The sequence below is a fragment of the Lichenostomus cassidix genome, chromosome 15 (genome assembly GCF_008360975.1).
Source record: "Lichenostomus cassidix isolate B80296 chromosome 15, HeHo_3.0, whole genome shotgun sequence".
Taxonomy (NCBI): domain Eukaryota; kingdom Metazoa; phylum Chordata; class Aves; order Passeriformes; family Meliphagidae; genus Lichenostomus; species Lichenostomus cassidix.
Genome location: NC_139496.1, coordinates 3590353 through 3609580, shown reverse-complemented (window position 1 = coordinate 3609580; position 19228 = coordinate 3590353). Strand labels below are relative to the sequence as shown.

General features: G+C 50.9%; 2 protein-coding genes across 2 annotated transcripts; both read left to right on the top strand.

Annotated features, from left to right (window-relative positions):
- The first annotated feature begins 625 nt into the window (after positions 1-625).
- ERP29 (endoplasmic reticulum protein 29) lies at positions 626-5285 on the top strand. The gene is made up of 3 exons (XM_085075598.1): positions 626-785; positions 2153-2291; positions 3528-5285. The coding sequence occupies exons 1-3, from the start codon at positions 666-668 to the stop codon at positions 4028-4030; spliced, it is 762 nt and encodes a 253-aa protein (XP_084931724.1). The 5' UTR covers positions 626-665; the 3' UTR covers positions 4031-5285.
- Positions 5286-6094: 809 nt separating this feature from the next.
- Positions 6095-18534, top strand: TMEM116 (transmembrane protein 116). Its single transcript, XM_085075589.1, has 11 exons — positions 6095-6417; positions 6872-6918; positions 7046-7109; positions 10934-11065; positions 14684-14788; positions 15245-15294; positions 15692-15775; positions 15858-15996; positions 16666-16810; positions 16898-16971; positions 17654-18534. Exons 1-11 carry the CDS (start codon positions 6370-6372, stop codon positions 17852-17854), a joined length of 1089 nt encoding a protein of 362 aa, XP_084931715.1. The 5' UTR covers positions 6095-6369; the 3' UTR covers positions 17855-18534.
- The last annotated feature ends 694 nt before the right edge of the window (positions 18535-19228 follow it).

Sequence of the window (19228 nt, the reverse complement as noted above, 5' to 3'; positions counted from 1 at the left end):
CTCAGTATGGCTGCCTCATTTTTCTGCCTGGATGGTCTGGATGCAATCAAGTGCTCGTCTGCACTGTCTTTGTAAGCCCCCTGGTGAAATCAGATTATGCTGGTGCACTACAAGCAGACCCTGCAGAGGAAGGATGGAAAAAGAGGGAAAATGCTAATCGTTTTCCATCGAGGGATTAGGTGCACAATGATACCTGCTGTGGGAGGGAGTGTGGAGGGGTCAGTGCTTTTAGTTGATAAGCTGTCCGTCTGCTCTTTATGCGTTGCTTGCTTGCTTTTCATCCAGTCTGTAGATGATAAGGACACGGGTTGTCCACACTTGTGTCCAGGTAGGGGCTGCCAGTGCATGAGATCTCCCCGGACAGCAGTGCCCACCTGGATAGAAACGCACACCCCCCAGCTGCTCTCCCCGCTCCTGCCCTTTCGCTGCCTTCAGTCGCTCTCCTGTGCTCATCTCACCGGCAGCAGCAGCGGCCCCGCGTGCTGTCCCGGGGGCTCGGGGCTCCTGTGCGCGCTGCCCGTTCCCCGCACGGCGGGGCAGCCCCCGCCCGCCCCCGAGCGCTGCCGCTCCCCCGGTGGCCCCGGGCGGCGGGGCGGGGCGAGCCCCCGGCGGCGGCCGTCGCGCCGTCACGTGGCCCCGCAGCTCCGCTCCCTCCGCGCTCCGCCATGGCTGCGGCGGCCGCCGCCGGCTCGGTGCTGCTCTGCCTGCTCGGCCTGGTGCTGCCCGGCGGCAGCACGCTGCACACCAAGGGCTCCGTGCCGCTCGACACCATCACCTTCTACAAGGTACGGCGCGGCGGGACCCGGCGGGGCTGGGGGAGCGCTCGGGGGGCGGCCGTGGGGCCGCTCCGGGCTGTGTGCCCTGCGGCCGGCGGCAGCCCTGGGGGACCGGGGCGCGGGAGGAGCGCGGGGGGACAGCGGGCACGGGACCGCCGCCGCTGCCGCCACCGGCGCGGGGAGCGCCCGGCGCTGGCGGAGCGGCCGCGCCGCAGCCAATGGGAGCGCGGCGGCCGCGGCCGGCAGCCAATGGGAGCGCGGCGGCCGCGGCTGGCAGCCAATCGGCGCGGTCCAAGTGGAGCTGAGCCGCGGGGGTCCGGCCCGGCTCGCTCCGGTACCGGCGCGGGGAGCTCCGGCGGCAGCCGCGGCTGCTCGGCCAGCGCCGGCCCGCCCCCCCCGAGCTTCGGGCAGCGAGCACAGGGCTGCTCTGGGCCGGTACTGTGCTGCCCGTGCCGGTGAAGGAAAGCAGGACCGTGCAGGGAGCGAGTCTGGGCCATGAGCGCGCCTTGCTTGGGTGGTTTCACTTGTTCATCAAACAGCAACAGGCGCCTTTTTTTCCACTGGTTTTTTTTTTCCTTCACTAAATCACTTTGCAAGGAAGGCATCTTCCCAGGTGCTCTCCCCACCAGAACACTGCTCGGCAGGCCCAGGACGGAGTCTGCAGCCACCTGTGCACACAGGCGTTGTGCAGTGCCTGAGCAGAGCTGGCAGAGCCCTGTGTAGGTGGGGAGCTGTGCTGCAACCTGAACCTGTTCGCTAGAACAAAAAGATTTTGCAAGGTCTTCTTCTGCAGGGAGGGGAAGATCCCTCAAGGGGTAACAGAGTCCATTGCCAAGCTCATTGGAAAAGGCATCATCTGAGCAGAGCAAAACTGAAGTGAAGAGGAATCAATTAAAGTGTGAATTCTCCATTTCCTGAACCAGTACAACTCCTCCAGCATCTCCACTACCTCCCTGTGCCTCCTCTCCTAGCCAAAAGTGCAGCTCTCATGCTGGGACACTTCAGAATGACAACACACTTGACTCTCTCCTCTTCATACTGGAAAATGTTTTGCTGATCTTCTTCCAAGATGCCAGTCAGATTTACAATAAGCAAATCTTATAATTAAAAGCATTATCAGATCCCCCAAACCTACCACATACTACCTTTATCATCTGGTGCAAGAGCACAGACACCCAAAGCTCTGTCTTTCCTCCACACAACAGTGAGTCATTTCTGAAAGGCCATAATTATATAAAATTTCCATTCTCCCTCTGCATCTCCACATTGCATAGGAAAAAAAGGACAAGGAAAAGCAACCTTTGGTGACTTGTACATTGCTCAGGGATGAAATGATCAAGTTTTGTCTTTTCTCCTTTTTTTTCTTCTGGCTGTAGGTTATTCCAAAGCATAAGTTTGTCCTTGTGAAGTTTGACACACAATATCCCTATGGGGAGAAACAAGATGAGTTCAAAAAGCTGGCGGAGAGCTCAGGCTCCAGCGAGGATCTGCTGGTAGCTGAAGTGGGAATATCAGGTGAGGAACTCTGAGTACATAGAGACAGTGTGGGCTGGTGAGGAGGGGATAAATTTCACTGTGATTTCTGCAGGTGCTGAGGCAATTCTGGGGGTGAGGGATGGATGTGAGAGTGGAGCTCCTGCCCTGGCTGAGCCTGGCTGTGCGTGGGAGAGCTGCTTATCTAGCTGGGTTGGGTAATGAAGAGTCAGCCCACGCTGCTTGAACTGCTGCCACCCTCCTCATCCCCAGCACTTCTTGCCCTTTTTTGCCCCTTTCTTTGCTGGGAGATACCTTTTTGTCCCACATGAACGGAACAGACCTTACAAGAATCACGCTTTAGCCACAATCCTGGTCAGACAAAGAATATTTAATGTGATTAATTCCATGCAGCAAACCCCAGGGCAGCACAGCAAGGGGTTGTTGCACTGTGGCTGTTGTAACTCAATGTGATTGTGACTGGATTTAAGAGAAAAGGAGTGATGAATAGCTCACAGTCACCTTATGTGCTCTGGCTTTGTAGGTTGGATTAAGAATTTAGGCTTAATTATCAAGCTGTGAAGTTTTACCCACACTGATATTTCTAAACATATGTGGAACTTTCTAAGTAGCATAATTTAAATGCCTTTGTTTTCTGTCCTCGAGAATAAATATAATTTATATGAGATGAGTAAACGTCTTGTAGCTTGGCATGCTGTCAGAACCAAATCATTCTCTGCACCTAGACAGGAAAAACTCTTATTTAACTGTAAAATCAGATAAAATCAATGGATGGAGGAAAATAAGAGAGAAAAGGGTATTGATTTCACATAAGGAGGATGGGGTTTGTACAACAAGGTCCAGCCAATGTCTTACGCTCTCACAGTCACAGCAAAGCACCATTACAGCATTTGTCTTTTTCTTCGGAAAACCCAATGAATGTTTGCCTTGCGCAAATGAATTTTTATGAGGTGTTTTTGTTTCAGTGTGTGGCATTTCCTTGGAACAGGCTCTCCAGGGAATGGTCACGGCCCCAAGGCTGCCAGAGCTCAGGGAGCATTTGGACAATTCTCTCAGGCACAGGGTGGGATTTTGGGTTGGACTCAGTGATAATTATGGGACCCTTCGAGCTCAGGATATTTCTGTGGCTCTGTAATTCCCTGGCAAACTTGTTATTAGGACATGTTGAAGCACTGGCTACAAATATTTGTGTAGGAGGGAATCCTAAATTAATTTTTGATTAACTGTGCTTTTCTGTGTTTTGTTTTCCCTTGGCAGATTACGGTGACAAACTGAACACTGAGCTGGGAGAGAAGTACAAGCTGGATAAGGAAAAATTCCCTGTTTTTTACTTATTCCAGGATGGTGACTTTAACAATCCCTTACTTTATGGTGGTGAAATCAAGGCCGGGGCTATTCAGCGCTGGCTGAAGAGTAATGGCATCTACCTGGGGATGCCAGGCTGCCTGAAGGAGTACGATGTGCTGGCCAGCAAATTTGTGAGCACCACAGAGAAATCTGATCGCCAGGCCCTCCTGAAAAAGGGGCAGGAGAATTTAGGAAAAGCGAAAGAAACCGAGAAGAAGTCAGCAGAGCAATACTTGAAAATTATGAGCAAGATCCTGGAGCAGGGAGAGGAGTTTGCTGCTAACGAAGTCGTCCGAATCACAAAGCTTATTGAGAAGAACAAGATGAGTGATGGAAAGAAGGAGGAGCTCCAGAAAAGCCTCAATATCCTCGCTTCTTTCCTGAAGAAGAATAGTGAGAAAGATGAGCTCTAATGTGTTGGAGAACTTTGTACAAGCTGTGAAACATTGTCAAGAGTCCTAACCAGTTCTCCTTAATGCAAGCAAACTTCTCTGTGACTTCAAGAGGGCAGCAGATTTCCTTCTGGGATTCTCAGTTTAGAAGATCAAGAGGAAGACATTCCTTAAAAACACAGTATTCTAAATGTTGGAAAAATCACCTAAGAGCAAGACACCAGTATTGTGTAATACTCTCCAAAAACAGTGTTAAAGCAGACAACAACAAAAAAAAAAAAGCACTAAATTGGCTGGAAGTTCATTCCTGGTGGTTTTTACAGCTGTTACCTGGCTAACAAATAACAAAATTCAGTCTCACATTCCATCTTACATGCTGGAAAAGGTACAGATTGTGTGCCCTCTACATCCCCACCTTTCCCTGTCCATAATATCCATGGGTTTTATGCTTGTTAGTCTACCCCACACACACCTTGTGTTGTCCCAGTTGGGCTCCAAGTCTTGTTCTTACCTGTTGTTGACTAAGAGACTCAGTTTCCTTTTTCTGCCTTCTTCTTCCATGGCTTCTGTCCCTGTTTGGTTTGGGTATCAGCCAAATGCTGGCAGTGAAGACAGTTCACAACTCGCCCCTCATTTTCTGTCTAGAGCAGCTGTTTCATCAAATGCTCTCCTGAAATCCTTTGTGGTACCCTGACACAGTGAGTGGTGTGAGCTCTGAGCAAGGGCAGAGTCTCCTTGAGGTGCTATTACACTCAGTCTCACCAGTTTGTGCAAAAAATTGGGTTTTCGGAAGTAAATTTGGGTGTTTTCTTACAGCTGAAGAGGTGTTTTACCTGTCCAAGCTTCATGAACAAAATGTTTTTCCAGCCTCCAGAAGCGATTGACACCGTCAAACTAAAGCCTCATCAGTGTTTGGTAGTTCTAAATATTTTAAAATGAGTTCTTGTAACAGGCAGCAGAAGTGTTTGTGTCCTTAGAAGCCTCATCTGTGTTATTTTAAAGGAGATACCTGGCCCAAGGATCAGGCCAGTCCTCAGAAATGTGCAGTTCACACTGTGTGGAATTCGGATGCCTCTGGAAGATGCTGAAGCCCTGGTCAGGGTTACAGAGTTGAAAAGAGAAACACCTGTGAGTTTTACCTTCAAAGTACGCTTTAAACAAAACTGATTGCTGTGGGAGCTTTGCTGCCTTTTGAGTCTTGGGGTGGGTACAAGGAGCGGATGCTGCTGCGAGATAAAATGTATTAATAATGCTATAATAAAAAAGTTCCACTTCAGAGCTGCTTCTTAAACAATTTTCTAGAGAAACTACTGGCAATTCCGTGGTCAGAGGGGAGGCCGTGATTGATCAGCCAGATGATGCCTGCTGGAAGGGAGGTGAGGGAAGCACAGGGTGAGGGAAGCACAGGGTGAGGGAAGCCCTCGGCCCAGCACTCTCTCCCCCTCAGGGCAGCGGAGGAAGGGTGGGCAATCCTTGGGAGTGCTGTGTGGAGACTTATCTGGCCTGGCTCAGCCCCGGAGCGCTGAGGGGAGCAGTTCTCCAGGCGCTGAGGGAACGATTCCCCGCGGCTCTGGAGGAACCATCCGCGGGGCTCTGAGCAGCCCAGGAGCGCTGAGAGGGACATTTCCCGGGACTGTGAGGGGAGCAGTTCTCGGGGCGCTGAGGGAACGATTCCCCGGAGCTCTGAAGAAACCATCCGCGGGGCTCTGAGCAGCCCAGGAGCGCTGAGGGGGACATCTCCAGCGGCGCTGAGGGGGACAGTTCTCGAGGCGCTGAGGGAACGATTCCCAGCGGCTCTGAAGGAACCATCCGCGAGGCTCTGGGAGGAGCAGCCCCAGGGCGCTGAAGGGGAGAGTTCTTGAGGCGTTGAGGGAACGATTCCCCGCGGTTCTGAAGGAACTATCCGCGGGGCTCTGAGAGCGGCAGCCCCGGAGCGCTGAGGGGAGCAGTTGAGGCGCTGAGGGAGCGATTCCCCGAAGCTCTGAGGGCAGCAGCCCCCGCGCGCTCCTTAAAGAGCCTTCCCGCCCCCGGGCGCCGATGGCATCACGGAGAGGCGGGGCCAGACTCCGCGGGGTCGCCTCAGGGCGGCTCCGTGAGGGGAGCCCGGGGCGGCGGGGAGCTGAGCGAGTCCGCCCACCGGGGCTCGACTGGTTCTGCCCCCGCAGGGATGAGCGGGACGCCGGTGTCCGGGACGCCAATCCCACTGTTTGCCCAGGGCTCCTGCCCCCTCAGCCCCTCTCTGCGGCCGGGCGCTCCCCGCAGCCGGCCCCGCCGGCGGGGGCCGGGCGCGGTGCGGCCCCGGGGCGGAGCGCGGGCGGTGCCCGCAGCCCCGGAGCGGTGCGGCGGCGGCGGCGGTACCCATGGCCCTGCCGGCGGAGGTGGACCGGCTGGATGGGGGCTGGCAGGAGGTGAGCGAGCCCCGCCGGCACCGGGATCCCCGGGGGTAGAGGCTGCCCCCTCCCCGGGACGCCGCTGTGCGCGTCTCCCCTCCGTCCCCTCACGGTCCTTCCCCAGTCCCGCGCCCCGCTCCGTGCCCGGCGGCACCGGCAGCGCTGCCCGATCCTCCCCAGTCCCCGTCCCCGGTCCCCGGTGCTTATTCCTCTTCGGGACCCCGCTGTCCCCAGTCCGTGCTGCCCCTCCCCGGGACCCCGCTGTCCCTGTCTCCAGTCCGTGCTGCCCGCTCTTTTCCGGGACCCACCAGTCCACCTTCCCAGCTCCGCGCTGCCCGCTCCTATCCCTATCCCCGGTCCGTGTCGTTCCTCCCCGGGCTCCCGCTCCTCCGTTCGTGCTCCCCGCTCCTCCCCGGGACCCTGCGGTCCCTGGGGCTGTGTCACCTGAGCTCCCTCCCGTCCTTCTCCCCAGGTTTACTCGGCGCTCCAGTGGATCCAGTTCACCATGGCCATGCTCAGGTACGTCACGCTGCCCATAGAGTCACTATCGCAAAGGCGACTTTACCCAGAAAAACGAAAAAAGAGAACTCGAGTCTCCCAGCGTGGCAGACGCACTCCTGTTCTAACCTGTGCTTTGTTTTCTCAGCGTTGTAGGTTCCAGCTCAATTATTGCCTACGCTGTCTTCCAAAACGCAGTGAGGTCCCCTGAGGTAAGGTCTGAGCTTCCTTTTTCCTAAGCACCACCGCTGTCTGTCAATGCAGGTGGGTCACACCTGTAGCACAGACCCTCTCCTAGGAGCAGCTGCAGGGCTCAGGGTTATGTGATTAAACCTTGTTTAATAGCTAGGAGGCAAAAGGTTTGCTAAGAACTGGTAGGAGGTGAAGGGACTGACCTTGAACCTGTGCTTCTTCAGGGAGAAGCAGGTTCCTTAGTCCTGTGCTTTCTGCTGCTCCAGGAAAGTCCTCCAGTCATTCCTGGGAGCAGGGGTTTCTTAGCATGTCCTCCTCTGTGAGGCCAGACTTCTGGACAGCTGAGGAGCTGTGCTGAAGTGCAAATTGGAGCTGCCCCTGCGGAAATGCATTTACCAGTGTTGGTCTTTGGCGGTCTCCAAGAGGTTTTTCTGGGCAGGTGCACTACTAAAACTGATCCCACTCAATGCTCTGACAAAAAAAAACTGGAAAGCAGTTTGCTGTGCTGGACTGTGCCGTGGGGCTTTGGAAGATTCACCCCTGCCATGAACATTTCTAATGCTGAAACAGCAGGACTCAAGTGCAAGCATCCCTCGGGGTGGGACAGCCCACACGTGCACTGCAGATGGAGCAGGAATGCTCATCCCAAGTGCTTTCTGACATGCCAAGCACATGGCTGGCTTGTGCACAGTATCCACAGCCCTCCATCCCTTCCTGCCAGGCTTGGATGTCCACGTGCAGTCCCTCTGTGTGTCCAGGACTTCCTGCAGGCAGCGAGCTAAGCTGATCCCAAGTGAAGCTGGGATTTGGTGTCCAGGATTTGCAGGCTCAGCCTGGTCTGTGGACCACGCAGAAAGTCAGTGGAGCTGGCAGTAGCTGTGTTTGTCCTTCCCTCATCTTCAATGTACTTTGTACATTGTGGGTTTGATCTGCAGCCCAGAGAATAGGACTTGCAGGGAATTCAGGGAGTTATCCCTGGAGAAGGAAGGAACACAGGCAACTGACACATCGTTGGATGACTATGGGTGGGAAGAAGAACGTGATTCCATGTTTGCAGGGTGAATCTGTCCCATTTAAACAGGCAGGGCTCTTGCTCCCAGCCAGCCTCCTGGAAATGCTCTGCCCAGCACATCCAGAATAAGCTATGGAGATCTCCATGCATTCCCAGGGAAGAATGAAAGCTGGAACTTCACCTTAGTGCTGGGGTGGAAAACCTGCTCGAGTTTGTGCTGCTCAGGGTGCATATCAAAGCCTCCTCCTACCACATCTGCAGCTGGAAAGCTCCAGATGTGATTCCTTCCTGGGATCCTCCACTCTGGAATGATGTGGAGCTGGGTTTGGCAGGTATCCTGGTGTGACTCAGCAGCCTCATCCCGTTGGCTTCCATGACCAGAAGCCGATTTACTCAGGAGCCCTTCTGCTCTCAGTCATGTGATGGGGCTGTGGCTTGTGAGCTGCTCATGAGCCACACATGGCTCCAGGTCACCAATGGGCCCTTCCTGCTCCAGACGGTCCAGATGTTTCTGCTCAGATTATTTCTGCAAATCCGGATAGGAGGGCTGGATGCCAGCTGCAGGGACTGGTCTACATCAGCCTTCCAGGCTCCTCTTCTGCTGCCAGGGGAGATCTGCTGCTGGGTTTCAAAAGTGACAAAATCTCCAGTAACTTCCCCATCATCTTGTCCTCATGTCTCTGGTCTGAAGTGGAAGTTTGTAAACAAAGGGGCTGGAAGAGATCCATACCAAAGCTTGCCACAAACAGCTTATTCCCTGAGTCATGAGGACCCACAGCAAAACGTTTAAAAATAAACAGCTCTGGAGGATGGGAGGAGAAGGATTTTAGAGACACTTCCCCTCCTGGCCCTGGCCTCAGCAATCAAATACTGCATTCTTGAAGCTTGTTTTCTGTCTCTATGGGCTCAAGACTCTTCAGCCTGAGGTAAATCATTTAGAAGAAATGATGGCAAGCAAGGAAGGACCCTCAGGTCAACAGGTTTGAGGAAGAACTCTCAGCTCGACAGGTTTGAGGAAGAACCTTCAGCCCAACATGTGCCTGGGCCATGGCCACAGAGCCAAATCCCCGTGTGTGCTGCAGCTGCCAGGATGGAAATCATTACATCTTTGCAGTCCCTTCCTCTATTTTATAAATACCAGTGGTTATTTTATTTCCCTTTTTGCAAGCCAGAACCACACTCGCCACTATATCACCTACTTCTTTATCCAGGGCTGTGCCAAAACAGCTCCTCCACCCACCAGCAGTGCCTTGCCCCAGGGGCACTTGTGCTGGAGAAAGAGGTCACCTGTTTGATTGCAAAAGTTGTTTCTTTGCTTATTTTAGAGCTGTTTGGCTTAACCTGCCTTGATCACAAACTGGACAGTGTCCCCAGCCTGTCGTGCCAGGGCTTCATTTCTATACCAGGGAGGAAAAGCCTGGTTAAAAAAAAGCTTTTATGGATAAAATTAAATAAAAATTAACTACAGGTTTTTAGGTCTCATGTTCCTTCATGCTCTAAGGACAAATCTGGCTCAATCAGATCTACCTTAACTCTTATCAGTCTTCCTAAGCTCTTTCTCATTGCACATGGGAACAAGTATAACACAACGTGATGGGTGGCTTGCATTTACTTCCAGGACAATATTGAGGCAAATCTCACCAAAAGCTCAACTCCACGAAAAAAAGTATAAAATCAAAGCCTCCTGATGTGTTTCCATGCTGTGTTTAGCATTATAATTTTCTGTAGGGAAAGAAAAACACCATAATTTTCTCTCCTGGATGCTGAAAATGCGGTACCAAAGGCTTCAATTAAAAATGTAGATAATTAGGCTGCTTTTCCAGAGTCTCTGCTCTCCCACTAACAACGAAAATGTTGGCCAGAATTTTGCACAAATGTTTTCCTGCAGTGTTTACAGTCCTGGCCAGTGTGTGCAAACTGGAAATGGACTGGAAACTGTTGTTAAAGGAGACGTGACTGTTCCAGCAAGATGCAGCTCTCAGTGGAAATTAATCCGGTGTGTAAAATAAACCCAGCCTTAGTCACCAGCTGAAATGACACGGAACACATAGAAAAATGTTTGTTTCGAGTCATTCCAGACCTGAGGAAGGGTTGTGTTTAGCAAAAGTTTGATTTCTCCGTGAGTTTATTTAAAACATGATGTCTCTTCTCCCTGCCAACCTGTCCTGTGCTGCAAAATCGTAACATTATGGATGTTTGGGATATTTTCTGAAAGTTTTGATGCTGCTCTTGGATCCTGTGGCAGAAGTGGTGCATTGGAGCAGCTCCTGAGAGCACAAATCCATGTGGATTTTGCCTGCAGGGAGAGTTGTCTCACCAGAAGAGCTGGGGGGTGACAATGTTCAGATAACACCAGATAATCTGGTATTGATGTCTCAGCACAATTCATCTGTCTAATTGGTGTAGTAATTTTAAAGGCCTGAAAACAAGGATGATATTCAGGAGTAAAGGTTGACATGTTTTCATCTGGTGATTTTTCTTTGAACTCGCTTGGCTGTGAAAGTAGAGGAGACTTTTCTACTTGAAGCTCTCAGGGTTTGCTGCAGTTTAATTGACTGGTCTCAGAAATGTTGTCCCAGTGCTTCCCTGAGGGTAAAATCATCCCTCCACAAAGTGCCACTTAAGCCCCACTTACCCTCAATTAAGGCTTTCAAAATAACTTTGCACTGGGACACTATTTTCCACTGAAACACTTCCCTCACCTGCAGAAAAGCCTTAAGAAAGCTGCATTTAACATCTTTATGTCTGCTAAGGGAGTAAAACTGCAGCTGTGGGGGAATGTGGGAGGGCTGTGGCTCCACTCACACCTGCTGAGCCTTTTCCCTTTTCCAGGTACGTCCACTTTTCTACCTGAGCCTCTCAGACCTGTTCCTGGGCCTGTGCTGGCTGGCTGGGGCTCTGCTCTACAGCTCACCCACCTCCCAGCAGGACCTCATCTGCTACAACCTGCAGGCCACGGGACAGGTGAGTGGCCTTGGCGCCACATTCTGTAATTAACCTCATAATTTGTCACAATTAACCTCGCTGGTGATCAGAGCATGGCCATGGGGGCTGTTTCTAGACAGGCTTTAGCAGAGATTCCCCATGGGAAATTGGCTTTGCAGATATCTTGGCTTTGTGTGGAAAAGGGAGATGATGACACTGGGGTTTAGGATCCTCTAGTGTGTGAGAGGAGAAGGGAAGGTGGGATTTTGTGGTTGCCTGTGTGAAATGAGCAGATGAGGCTCAATCTCTTTCCTGTTGGATCCATGCCCATGGATCTCTGTGCTCTCACATGGAAGCTTCTCTATTCCTCTTCATGCTTCCTCCAGCCTGGGCAGGAACAGACACATTCTGTGACTTGCTTGAGCTCAGACTTGAATTACTCACATGAACATCCCAGTTCTTGCTCTTCCCAAGGATGCTCAGGGAGTGCTCCATCAGCACAAGCTCAGCCTGTTTCCCATTGACTCAGCTGCTTTCCAGCTGATTCCCTGGGCTGGGGAGTAGTTGGAGAAGGGTGAGTGAGCACTGTTTTCCTGACACTTTGCTGTTTTCTCACCCAGTTCCCATTTCAACACCAGGCTTTGGAAATCTCAGCTCTCAAAAGTCTCTGAAGGATCTGGCTGAGCTTGGGCCAGGGCAGAGGTTTATAAGTGATGATCCCTGGAATTAATGGTTTCCTTTTAAAGGACATGGCTGGGAAGAGCAAGGGGCTTTGGGAAGCCTTGATGTGGGGGCTCAGGCAGTTCCTGAGAGTGTGGTGGTACCCACAACTGGGAACTGAATATCCTTGTAGAACAGCAGCATCCAAAGCTGGAAAGGATCTCTGTGTGCCTCAGAGAGGGCAGGAAAGTATTTCAGGTGCAGGATGGAATTGTTCCTGCTGTTGTGTGTCTGGAAATGGGCTCCTGCAGCCCAGGGTTGTTTCAGCAGCTGTTTTTGGGGTGTTGCTGAGGGTGGTGAGAGCAGCTGTTCCACTCCAGGCTCATCTCTACTCTCTCCAGCTCTGCTGTGCTGCTGTGGAGGCTCCACAATATATTCATGTAGAGAGATGAAACAGTGAGGTGTGGGTAACTTGGCCACTTGGGAATGATGCAGAACAATATCAAAGATGTCTTCAAGGTGATGCTGCAGGGGAAAACGAGGAGAGCTTGGGAAAGGCTTTCAGACTGGAAGGTGGAAGGAACAAGCAGGACTGAGGGTGTTCCTGAGCTATTTCCCTTGCCTGGGGGACAGTTCTTGATGCTGGTGTGATCTTTATATGGCCCAGGGAAGGCAAACTGCACTGCTAGAGGAGAAATAGGTTGGATATGGACAATATGCCCATAATTTCTCAGCTCCCCTGCACTTCAGGCTATTTTCTGCCCTCACTTTTCCAGCCTGTAAGTGCTTCTCAGGGACACCAGTGCAGGATGGGACAAGATGGGAGCTTTGTTTTCATGCTGGATGGGCAGAGCTGGCCTTGTGCCAGTCCTTCCAGGACAGGGGATGTGGTGGGGTGAGCAGAGTCACACCCTGACCTCAGCCAGTGTCCCCTGGCTCCTCTCCTGTGTGCCACCACCAATCCCCGCAGCACAGGGACTGCCTGGGTGGCAGAGCCAGATTGAGCCTGGCAAGAGCTGTGGCTGCTGTTTGCTCTGGGAGAAATTAAAACAAACTTGCCATAGCAACCTTTCCCCCAGGGCACGTGACAGTGCAGGACCTCCTCACCCAACACCCTGCAGTGCCCTTGAGAGGTGGGAACACCTTGTGCGTAAGAAGGAGCCAGTAACAGGTTGAACCAGCAGCTTCTGCAGAGCAGGAGGGATCTGTAACCTGATGGAATAAGTAAATAAATGTCTCACTGTGTTTCTGGGTGTCTCACAATCACCTGTGGCTTTTCTGAATGCCAACACCCAGGAGGTGCTGGATGTGCTGAGGTGAGGATGGGCAGGGACAGCCCAGCTGTGGGGTTTGCAGGCCTTGGAGAGACTCATGCTGGAGTCCTTGTGATGTCTCAAGGCACTGCCATAGGAGCAGGACAATATTTTGCTTTATTCAGGCTGTTTGCCATCATTTGTCACCACGGGCTGATGTTGCACTGGATGGAGCTGCCCAATGTCCAAACTGTGTCACAAAGGAGGAGATTGCTTTGTTTCTTGGATTTTCTCTGTTTCAGCCTCAGAGCTTTGATTGATATTAATGTAAATACTGCTCTCTTTGCAGTCCCTCCTTTTCTCCTCCTCCCGCATTGCAATAATCAAGTCCAGAACAGAGATTGTGGTTATAATTGCACAATTCCCCCACATTCTTCCAGTCCAGTTCCAGTGGCCTAATAATGTCCTGGCAGGCTCTGCTCACGCTGTGGAGCACAATGGGAGCCACACAAGTAGGATAATGAGGGATTCTTGTGTCTCTGCTTTATCTCCTCATGAGCAGTGCTGCAGGACTGTCCCCAGCCACAAAGCAGGGGCTCAGGAGAGCAGAATTCCTTTCCCTACCTGCTGGCACCTTCCCAAGTGGCATTTAGGTCCCTGCTCTAGAAGGCAGGGCTGACATTTCATGAGCCTCTCCCAGGCGTCCTGAAGTGCAAGAGAACGATCCTTGTGGACTGTTTTGGCCTCCTCTGGAATCAGTTGGGCTTCTAAAGGGCAACAACCCCTCATTAAAGCTCATTTAATGAGCTGGAAAGTCACTGCAATGTTCCTGTGGCAGCTCTTGGACTCAGCCTCTTGAGCCAGCCAAGAGCATTCACAACCTCAGCGAAGGAGGCCAAGTTTGTTTAGTGACCACTTTCCCAGCCGTGGATGATACCAGGGTGGCAAACCTGTGCTCCTTATCTTTTTGGCAAAGGGTAGCAAAGCCACAGGAAAAAAATTCCCTTGGCCAGCCCTTCCTCCTTTGCCTTTGCCACTGAAGTTTGTATTTCCTGTGACAAACACAGCACACTCATGTACATGGTTTGATTAGGCAGCCTGGAGCAAGCATGGATTTGGAAACAGATGTGATAAAGATTTGGGGGTTTATAGGAAATTTTAGATAATTGGTCTCACCTCAAGCTGGAGCTAAAGGCTATGAAACTCTTGGTGTGCTCTATCTTTTCTCCTTTTTCCCATGGAGGGAGAAAAGGGTTTTTGGGATGTTAACTCAGGCTGAGGGCAGAGAGTATCTGCCCTCACATTCCTCTTGAAATATCCAATTGTTTTCTGTTTCCGTGAATTCTCTGCGTAGTGAGCTCATGATGCAAGAAGCAAATCTAAATGTCACATCTGTGCTGTGTTTCCTAATGGACATAGCATTGAGAGGGTCCAAGTGCTTCTGAAACCCTCATTGCCAGGATCTGAGCCAAAAAGTGAGCTAGATCACTAAGATTTGTGTTTCTTAGACAGTCTGGCTGTCATTAGTTTTCCTGTCCCCTGTCTGAGGCCAAAGTGAAGCTGCTGTTTTGTGGTTTAAAGTAGGAATTTCTCCTCAACTGGATGTGAGCACAGAGGCTGTGCAGGGACCCTCACCTTTGGCAGCTGTTCAGCATCCTGCCTCTCTTCCATGAGATGTGAGAGGAACCAAACATGCTGCAGGAATTGTTTTTCCATGGACTGAAATACCGGTTTTATTTCTCAGATATTCTACGTGGCCTCTTTTCTCTACACTGTCAACTACACGTGGCACCTGTACATGGACCTGAAGGTGAAATACAACCAGAACCTCTTCAGGGTGCCCCCCCAGGTGAGTGGGACTGATGTGGGACTGGTGTAAGGGCTGGGAACAGAGGGACAAGGACACAGTGCTCAGGAAAACTCTCCCTGCGTTGCAGGCTGAGCAAACACTTCACACACCGCATGACCAAAACCTCTCCTTGGGGAGTTATTTCCTCCCTCACACCTAAACAGGGAGGCACCACCACTGCCATGACCAGGCTGTGCCTTCCCAAGTATCCCTGCAAGTTGGCACATTCCTTATGCAGCTCTTCCCATCAAACCCACTGCCCTTGACAGCCCTTTTCTTCCCCAGACATTTGCTATGCACAGCAAACTTCATATCCCAGCTATTCCATCTGGGAGCTCAGGAGCACCAGGCCGGGCAGATCACCCTCACCTGCTGAAATGCTCCCTGGGAGCTCCTTCCTGTGAGCCAGGAACTGTGTAGAAATGATAATTTAATTAAGATTTTTGGGTTTTGCAGGTTGTAGATTATGCAAGTTGTTTTGGCCGAATAGCAACGATCTTGTCAAGGTAAGATTTCATTCTCCCTGGCAGGAGGGTGTGGATTTGGTAAACTGCAGTGTACTGATCTCTGCTTCCTACTTGTTTTGAAGCAAGTTTTACTAAAAGCTGTAAAGCTCATCACTAACAGCAGAGTGACCTCATGAATGCAGAGTAAGAGGTTTTTTTCAACCAAGTTAATGATAACTTTATTAACTGGATGTGGTTTTCCAGAAGATTTCCCTTTACCAATGATTAGCCCTCACAAATGAAAGCACCGACATTGGTAAAGCTGATAAAATACTTTTCCATAGTAGTGCCAATAAAAACAACTTTTAAGTCCTCTGTAGTGATGGGAGAAAAACCAAGTAGTGCCCAAGTGGAGCAGTGCAACAACCCATGACTGTGCTGTCCTTTCTCCTCTCAGCCTGATCCCTTTCCTCCTCATGGTGCCAGTGTTTTGCCTGGGCAACAGCAGTAATTGCTACCAGAACTTCAGCCAGAAGCATGGGTGAGTTTCCTCCCTTCCTCTGGCCCAGCCCCAGAGCTGCTGGAGGTGGGCAGGAGCTCAGGCTCTTCCCTGTGTCCCACAGGTGTCTCCTGATGCACACGGAGATGGCTGAGCCCACCAACGAGCCCCAGAGCCTGAGCGGCTCCGTTTGCCGCGCAATGCATTTCTACGGCATCGGAGTCTTCCTCATCTCCTTCCTCATCAGCTTCGTAGCCATCCTGGTAAGGCTGGTCCTTCTGTAGCCCTTGGATAGCACCAGAGGCTAGGAAATAATGGAATGGTTTGGGTGGGAAGGCACCTTAAAGCTCATGCAGTGTCATCCCCTGCCATGGGCAGGGACATCTTCCACTGTCCCAGGTTGCTTCAAGCCTTGTCCAAGCTGGCTTTGGACACTTCCAGGGATGGGACAGCCACAGCTTCTCTGGGAAGGATTTCTTCCCAATATCCCATCTAACCCTGCTCTCAGTTTGAATTCATTCCATCTTCTCTGCTCACTCCATGCTCATGGTCAATATGGCAGGGGGATAACTGTGTGGTGCTGCTTCCCTTTTGGAAGGGGTGGTAGCAGAGGGAAAATATCACTGTGCCACTATATAAATCCATCTGGAGTCCAGTGCTCTGTCAACCCATCCCAGAAATATTTAGGGGGATTTAGAAGGCTTGGAGTTTGGCAGCAGAGATCACCTCCTGCATGGGACAGCAAGAGGTGATTAATGGTTGGACTCTGTGATCTTGGAGATCTTTTCCAGCCTAAATGATTTAATGGTTCGAAAATCAATTCAGAGCCTTCAGTTTAGAAAAGGTCTTGTGAAAAGGCTGGATAGACTGGGATCCATCCTGGGTGAACCCACCAGATCACAGCCTGAACAGTAACATTTGTTCTTTTCCAGGTTATCCTCAGCCAGGCCCGAGGCCTGTACAAAAGGTTTGTGAACTCCACAGGATTCCTGGGGGATCAGCAGTGGGCCATGATTAAGATGGTGGAACAACGGGTGGTTTTTTACCCTGTTGTGTTCTTCTGCTGCTGGGCCCCAGGTGAGCAGAGTTCCTCCCACAGCATCCCCCTGTGGAACTCCAGAGAGCTGGGGTTAACTTCACCCTCTCATCCATCCCTTTTCACAGCTGTCCTCCTCGGAATGCTGAAGCTCACTGCTGCAATAACCAGCAAAATCTACATGGCTCTGCTGATCCTGCAGGTAAATCTCTGCCCCTGCAGCCTCCTGTGCTCTGCCTCCTCACCTTGAGTCTCCTGCCCTGCATCCAGTCCCTGCTGGATGCAGCTGGACAAGGATTGCTGCTGTGTGAGCCTGAGTCTGGGTTGTGCTTTTGGTGGGCAAAGATCTTGGGTAGGTTTATGTTTTTCACAGCCTTGAAAAGGTCTCAGTACTCAAAATCTCAGCACCATGACAGTTTTGTGGTAAACATGGTGCTGGGTGGATATTTGGACTTGGTGATCTTAAAGGTCTTTTCCAACCTCAGTGATTCTGTGGTCATGGAAATTGACACAAATAGGACTAGAAAGGATCCCCAGAAATTTTTTTTTTTCCAAGTTTTCCTTATGTCCCTAAGTCTCCAAATGTGATTCCTTAACAACACTTGTCCACCTCCTTCCTGTGTCTGAAGCAGAACTTACACATTTTATTAAATCATATAGTTATTACATTTATTTAATATATAACTATATTAAAATATAGTTATATGAAATATATTTGTATGGCGTTTATATTTAATTAGCTAATTATTCAACATTTATTAAAATAACAACACAATTTCTCTGTCACACGGAAGATTAAATCATGCAGGAAGGGGGAGGTTTCCCGGGGATCTCAGAGCACCGTGCAGTGCTGGGATCCCTGATCGCCCTGCTCTCTCTCCCAGGCTCTCACAGCAGCTTCCCAGGGGCTCCTGAACTGCCTGGTGTACGGCTGGACCCAGCACGTGTTCCTGACCCTGAAGCGCGGCTCCCGCCGCGATGTGGACACCCAGACGCCGCTCCTGCGCTCCCAGAAAAAGTTCTACTCCAGCACAGCCCCCGCCGGCCCGCCCGACACCGAGGGCTCCTCCTCCACGCTGCTCTGATACTGCCCTGCCTGGAAGGAGAGAGGCTGAGTCCTTCCCATTCCTCGTTCTCCAGAGCCGGGATGAACTGTGCCTCGGGCAGCACAGCCGGAGCTTGTGCAGGGCTGGCAGAGTCAGGCACTCAGTGGACATAGTTATTTATTTTATGGACTTTAAAGGGATTCTTTCAAGGTGGTGAATCTTTAGTCCAGACTTTCTCCCTCCTGGAGATATCCCTAGAAATGCAGCAAACTCCATGTCAAGAGACCTGGTCCAGCTCCTTGGAGGATAGAAGATGTTTTACTTTATGTCTCCAAGTCGTTGCCTTTACAAGTTAACATAAAGCAAAATGAATATTTTTCAATCTCTGCCTTTTAATTCACTCTAACCATGAGAACATGTACTGTCCTAAGAGCCAACTGCAGGGAGTGAAGACTTGCAAAGCAGGACAAAAACATCCATGTTCTTCTATGCCTGGAATTTTTGCACATTTCCCTTCCCTTCTTCCTGCCAACTCCTGCTCAGCCACAATAGTTCCAAAAATCAGCTGTTTCAACCCTGTGGAGCATCTCTCATGAACCAGGTGAGCCAGGAGTTTGTCTGAATCTCTCTTTACATTTCCAGATGTCCAAATGAATTATTTTCTGAGGTTCCACCTTTCTATAGAAAATAAACCAGATCTTGAACTGTGTTGAAAACAACTCTTTACCTTTACACTCTTTATTTTCTAACAGCTTCACTTTCTGGGTCCAACCCAAATTTTTCACATAGCAGGTTAGACAAGAAGAGGAAATACTCCAACCTTGTGTAATTAACTTACACAACATAACTGTGTCAACTCTGGGTAAGTCACACAAGGGCCCTGAAGTTTTGGTCAATGACTTTTCTCCAACAGAGTGAGACTGAGCGAAACAATCCAATTTTGCTGTTCTACAGGATAAAGACAAGGTTTTCAGCCATCTTCTTCCACCTGGTTCTTCAAACTCCCCTCAGGAGCCTGTTCTCTATTCCCAAAGTTTGGACATAATGTCCCCTCATGTATTATTAATGATTAGAGGGAAGTTTTTAATTCTAAAAATTTACCCTGTGAATGTTGAGGGTACAGAACACTCCATCCTGGCTGGTTTTCCCTGCCCTAGAGCCATGTTTCCTTGGAATGACTGGAGGCCTTTGGGGCCCACAGTCTGAGCAGGAGGAGCCTCTGGAGCAGGAAGGAAAGGCTCCATTCCAGCAGGAGAATCCCTCCAGCTTTTGGGACAAACATTGGGGCAAAGTCCAGCTTGGAACCACAGGCAGTGCTTCCCAGGGTGGAGGGAAGGGAGGAGAGACAGCAAAAAATCTGCCTGGAACTCAGCAGCAAAAACCCTATGAAGAGCCCCGTGGATGACAGCATTT

Coding starts and splice junctions, on each gene's coding strand:
- ERP29 (XM_085075598.1), top strand. CDS start 666: ATGGCTGCGGCGGCCGCCGCCGGCTCGGTGCTGCTCTGCCTGCTCGGC. Junction 786..2,152: donor ACACCATCACCTTCTACAAG/GTACGGCGCGGC, acceptor TTCTGGCTGTAG/GTTATTCCAAAGCATAAGTT. Junction 2,292..3,527: donor AGCTGAAGTGGGAATATCAG/GTGAGGAACTCT, acceptor TTCCCTTGGCAG/ATTACGGTGACAAACTGAAC.
- TMEM116 (XM_085075589.1), top strand. CDS start 6,370: ATGGCCCTGCCGGCGGAGGTGGACCGGCTGGATGGGGGCTGGCAGGAG. Junction 15,776..15,857: donor AACTTCAGCCAGAAGCATGG/GTGAGTTTCCTC, acceptor TGTGTCCCACAG/GTGTCTCCTGATGCACACGG. Junction 16,972..17,653: donor TGGCTCTGCTGATCCTGCAG/GTAAATCTCTGC, acceptor TCTCTCTCCCAG/GCTCTCACAGCAGCTTCCCA.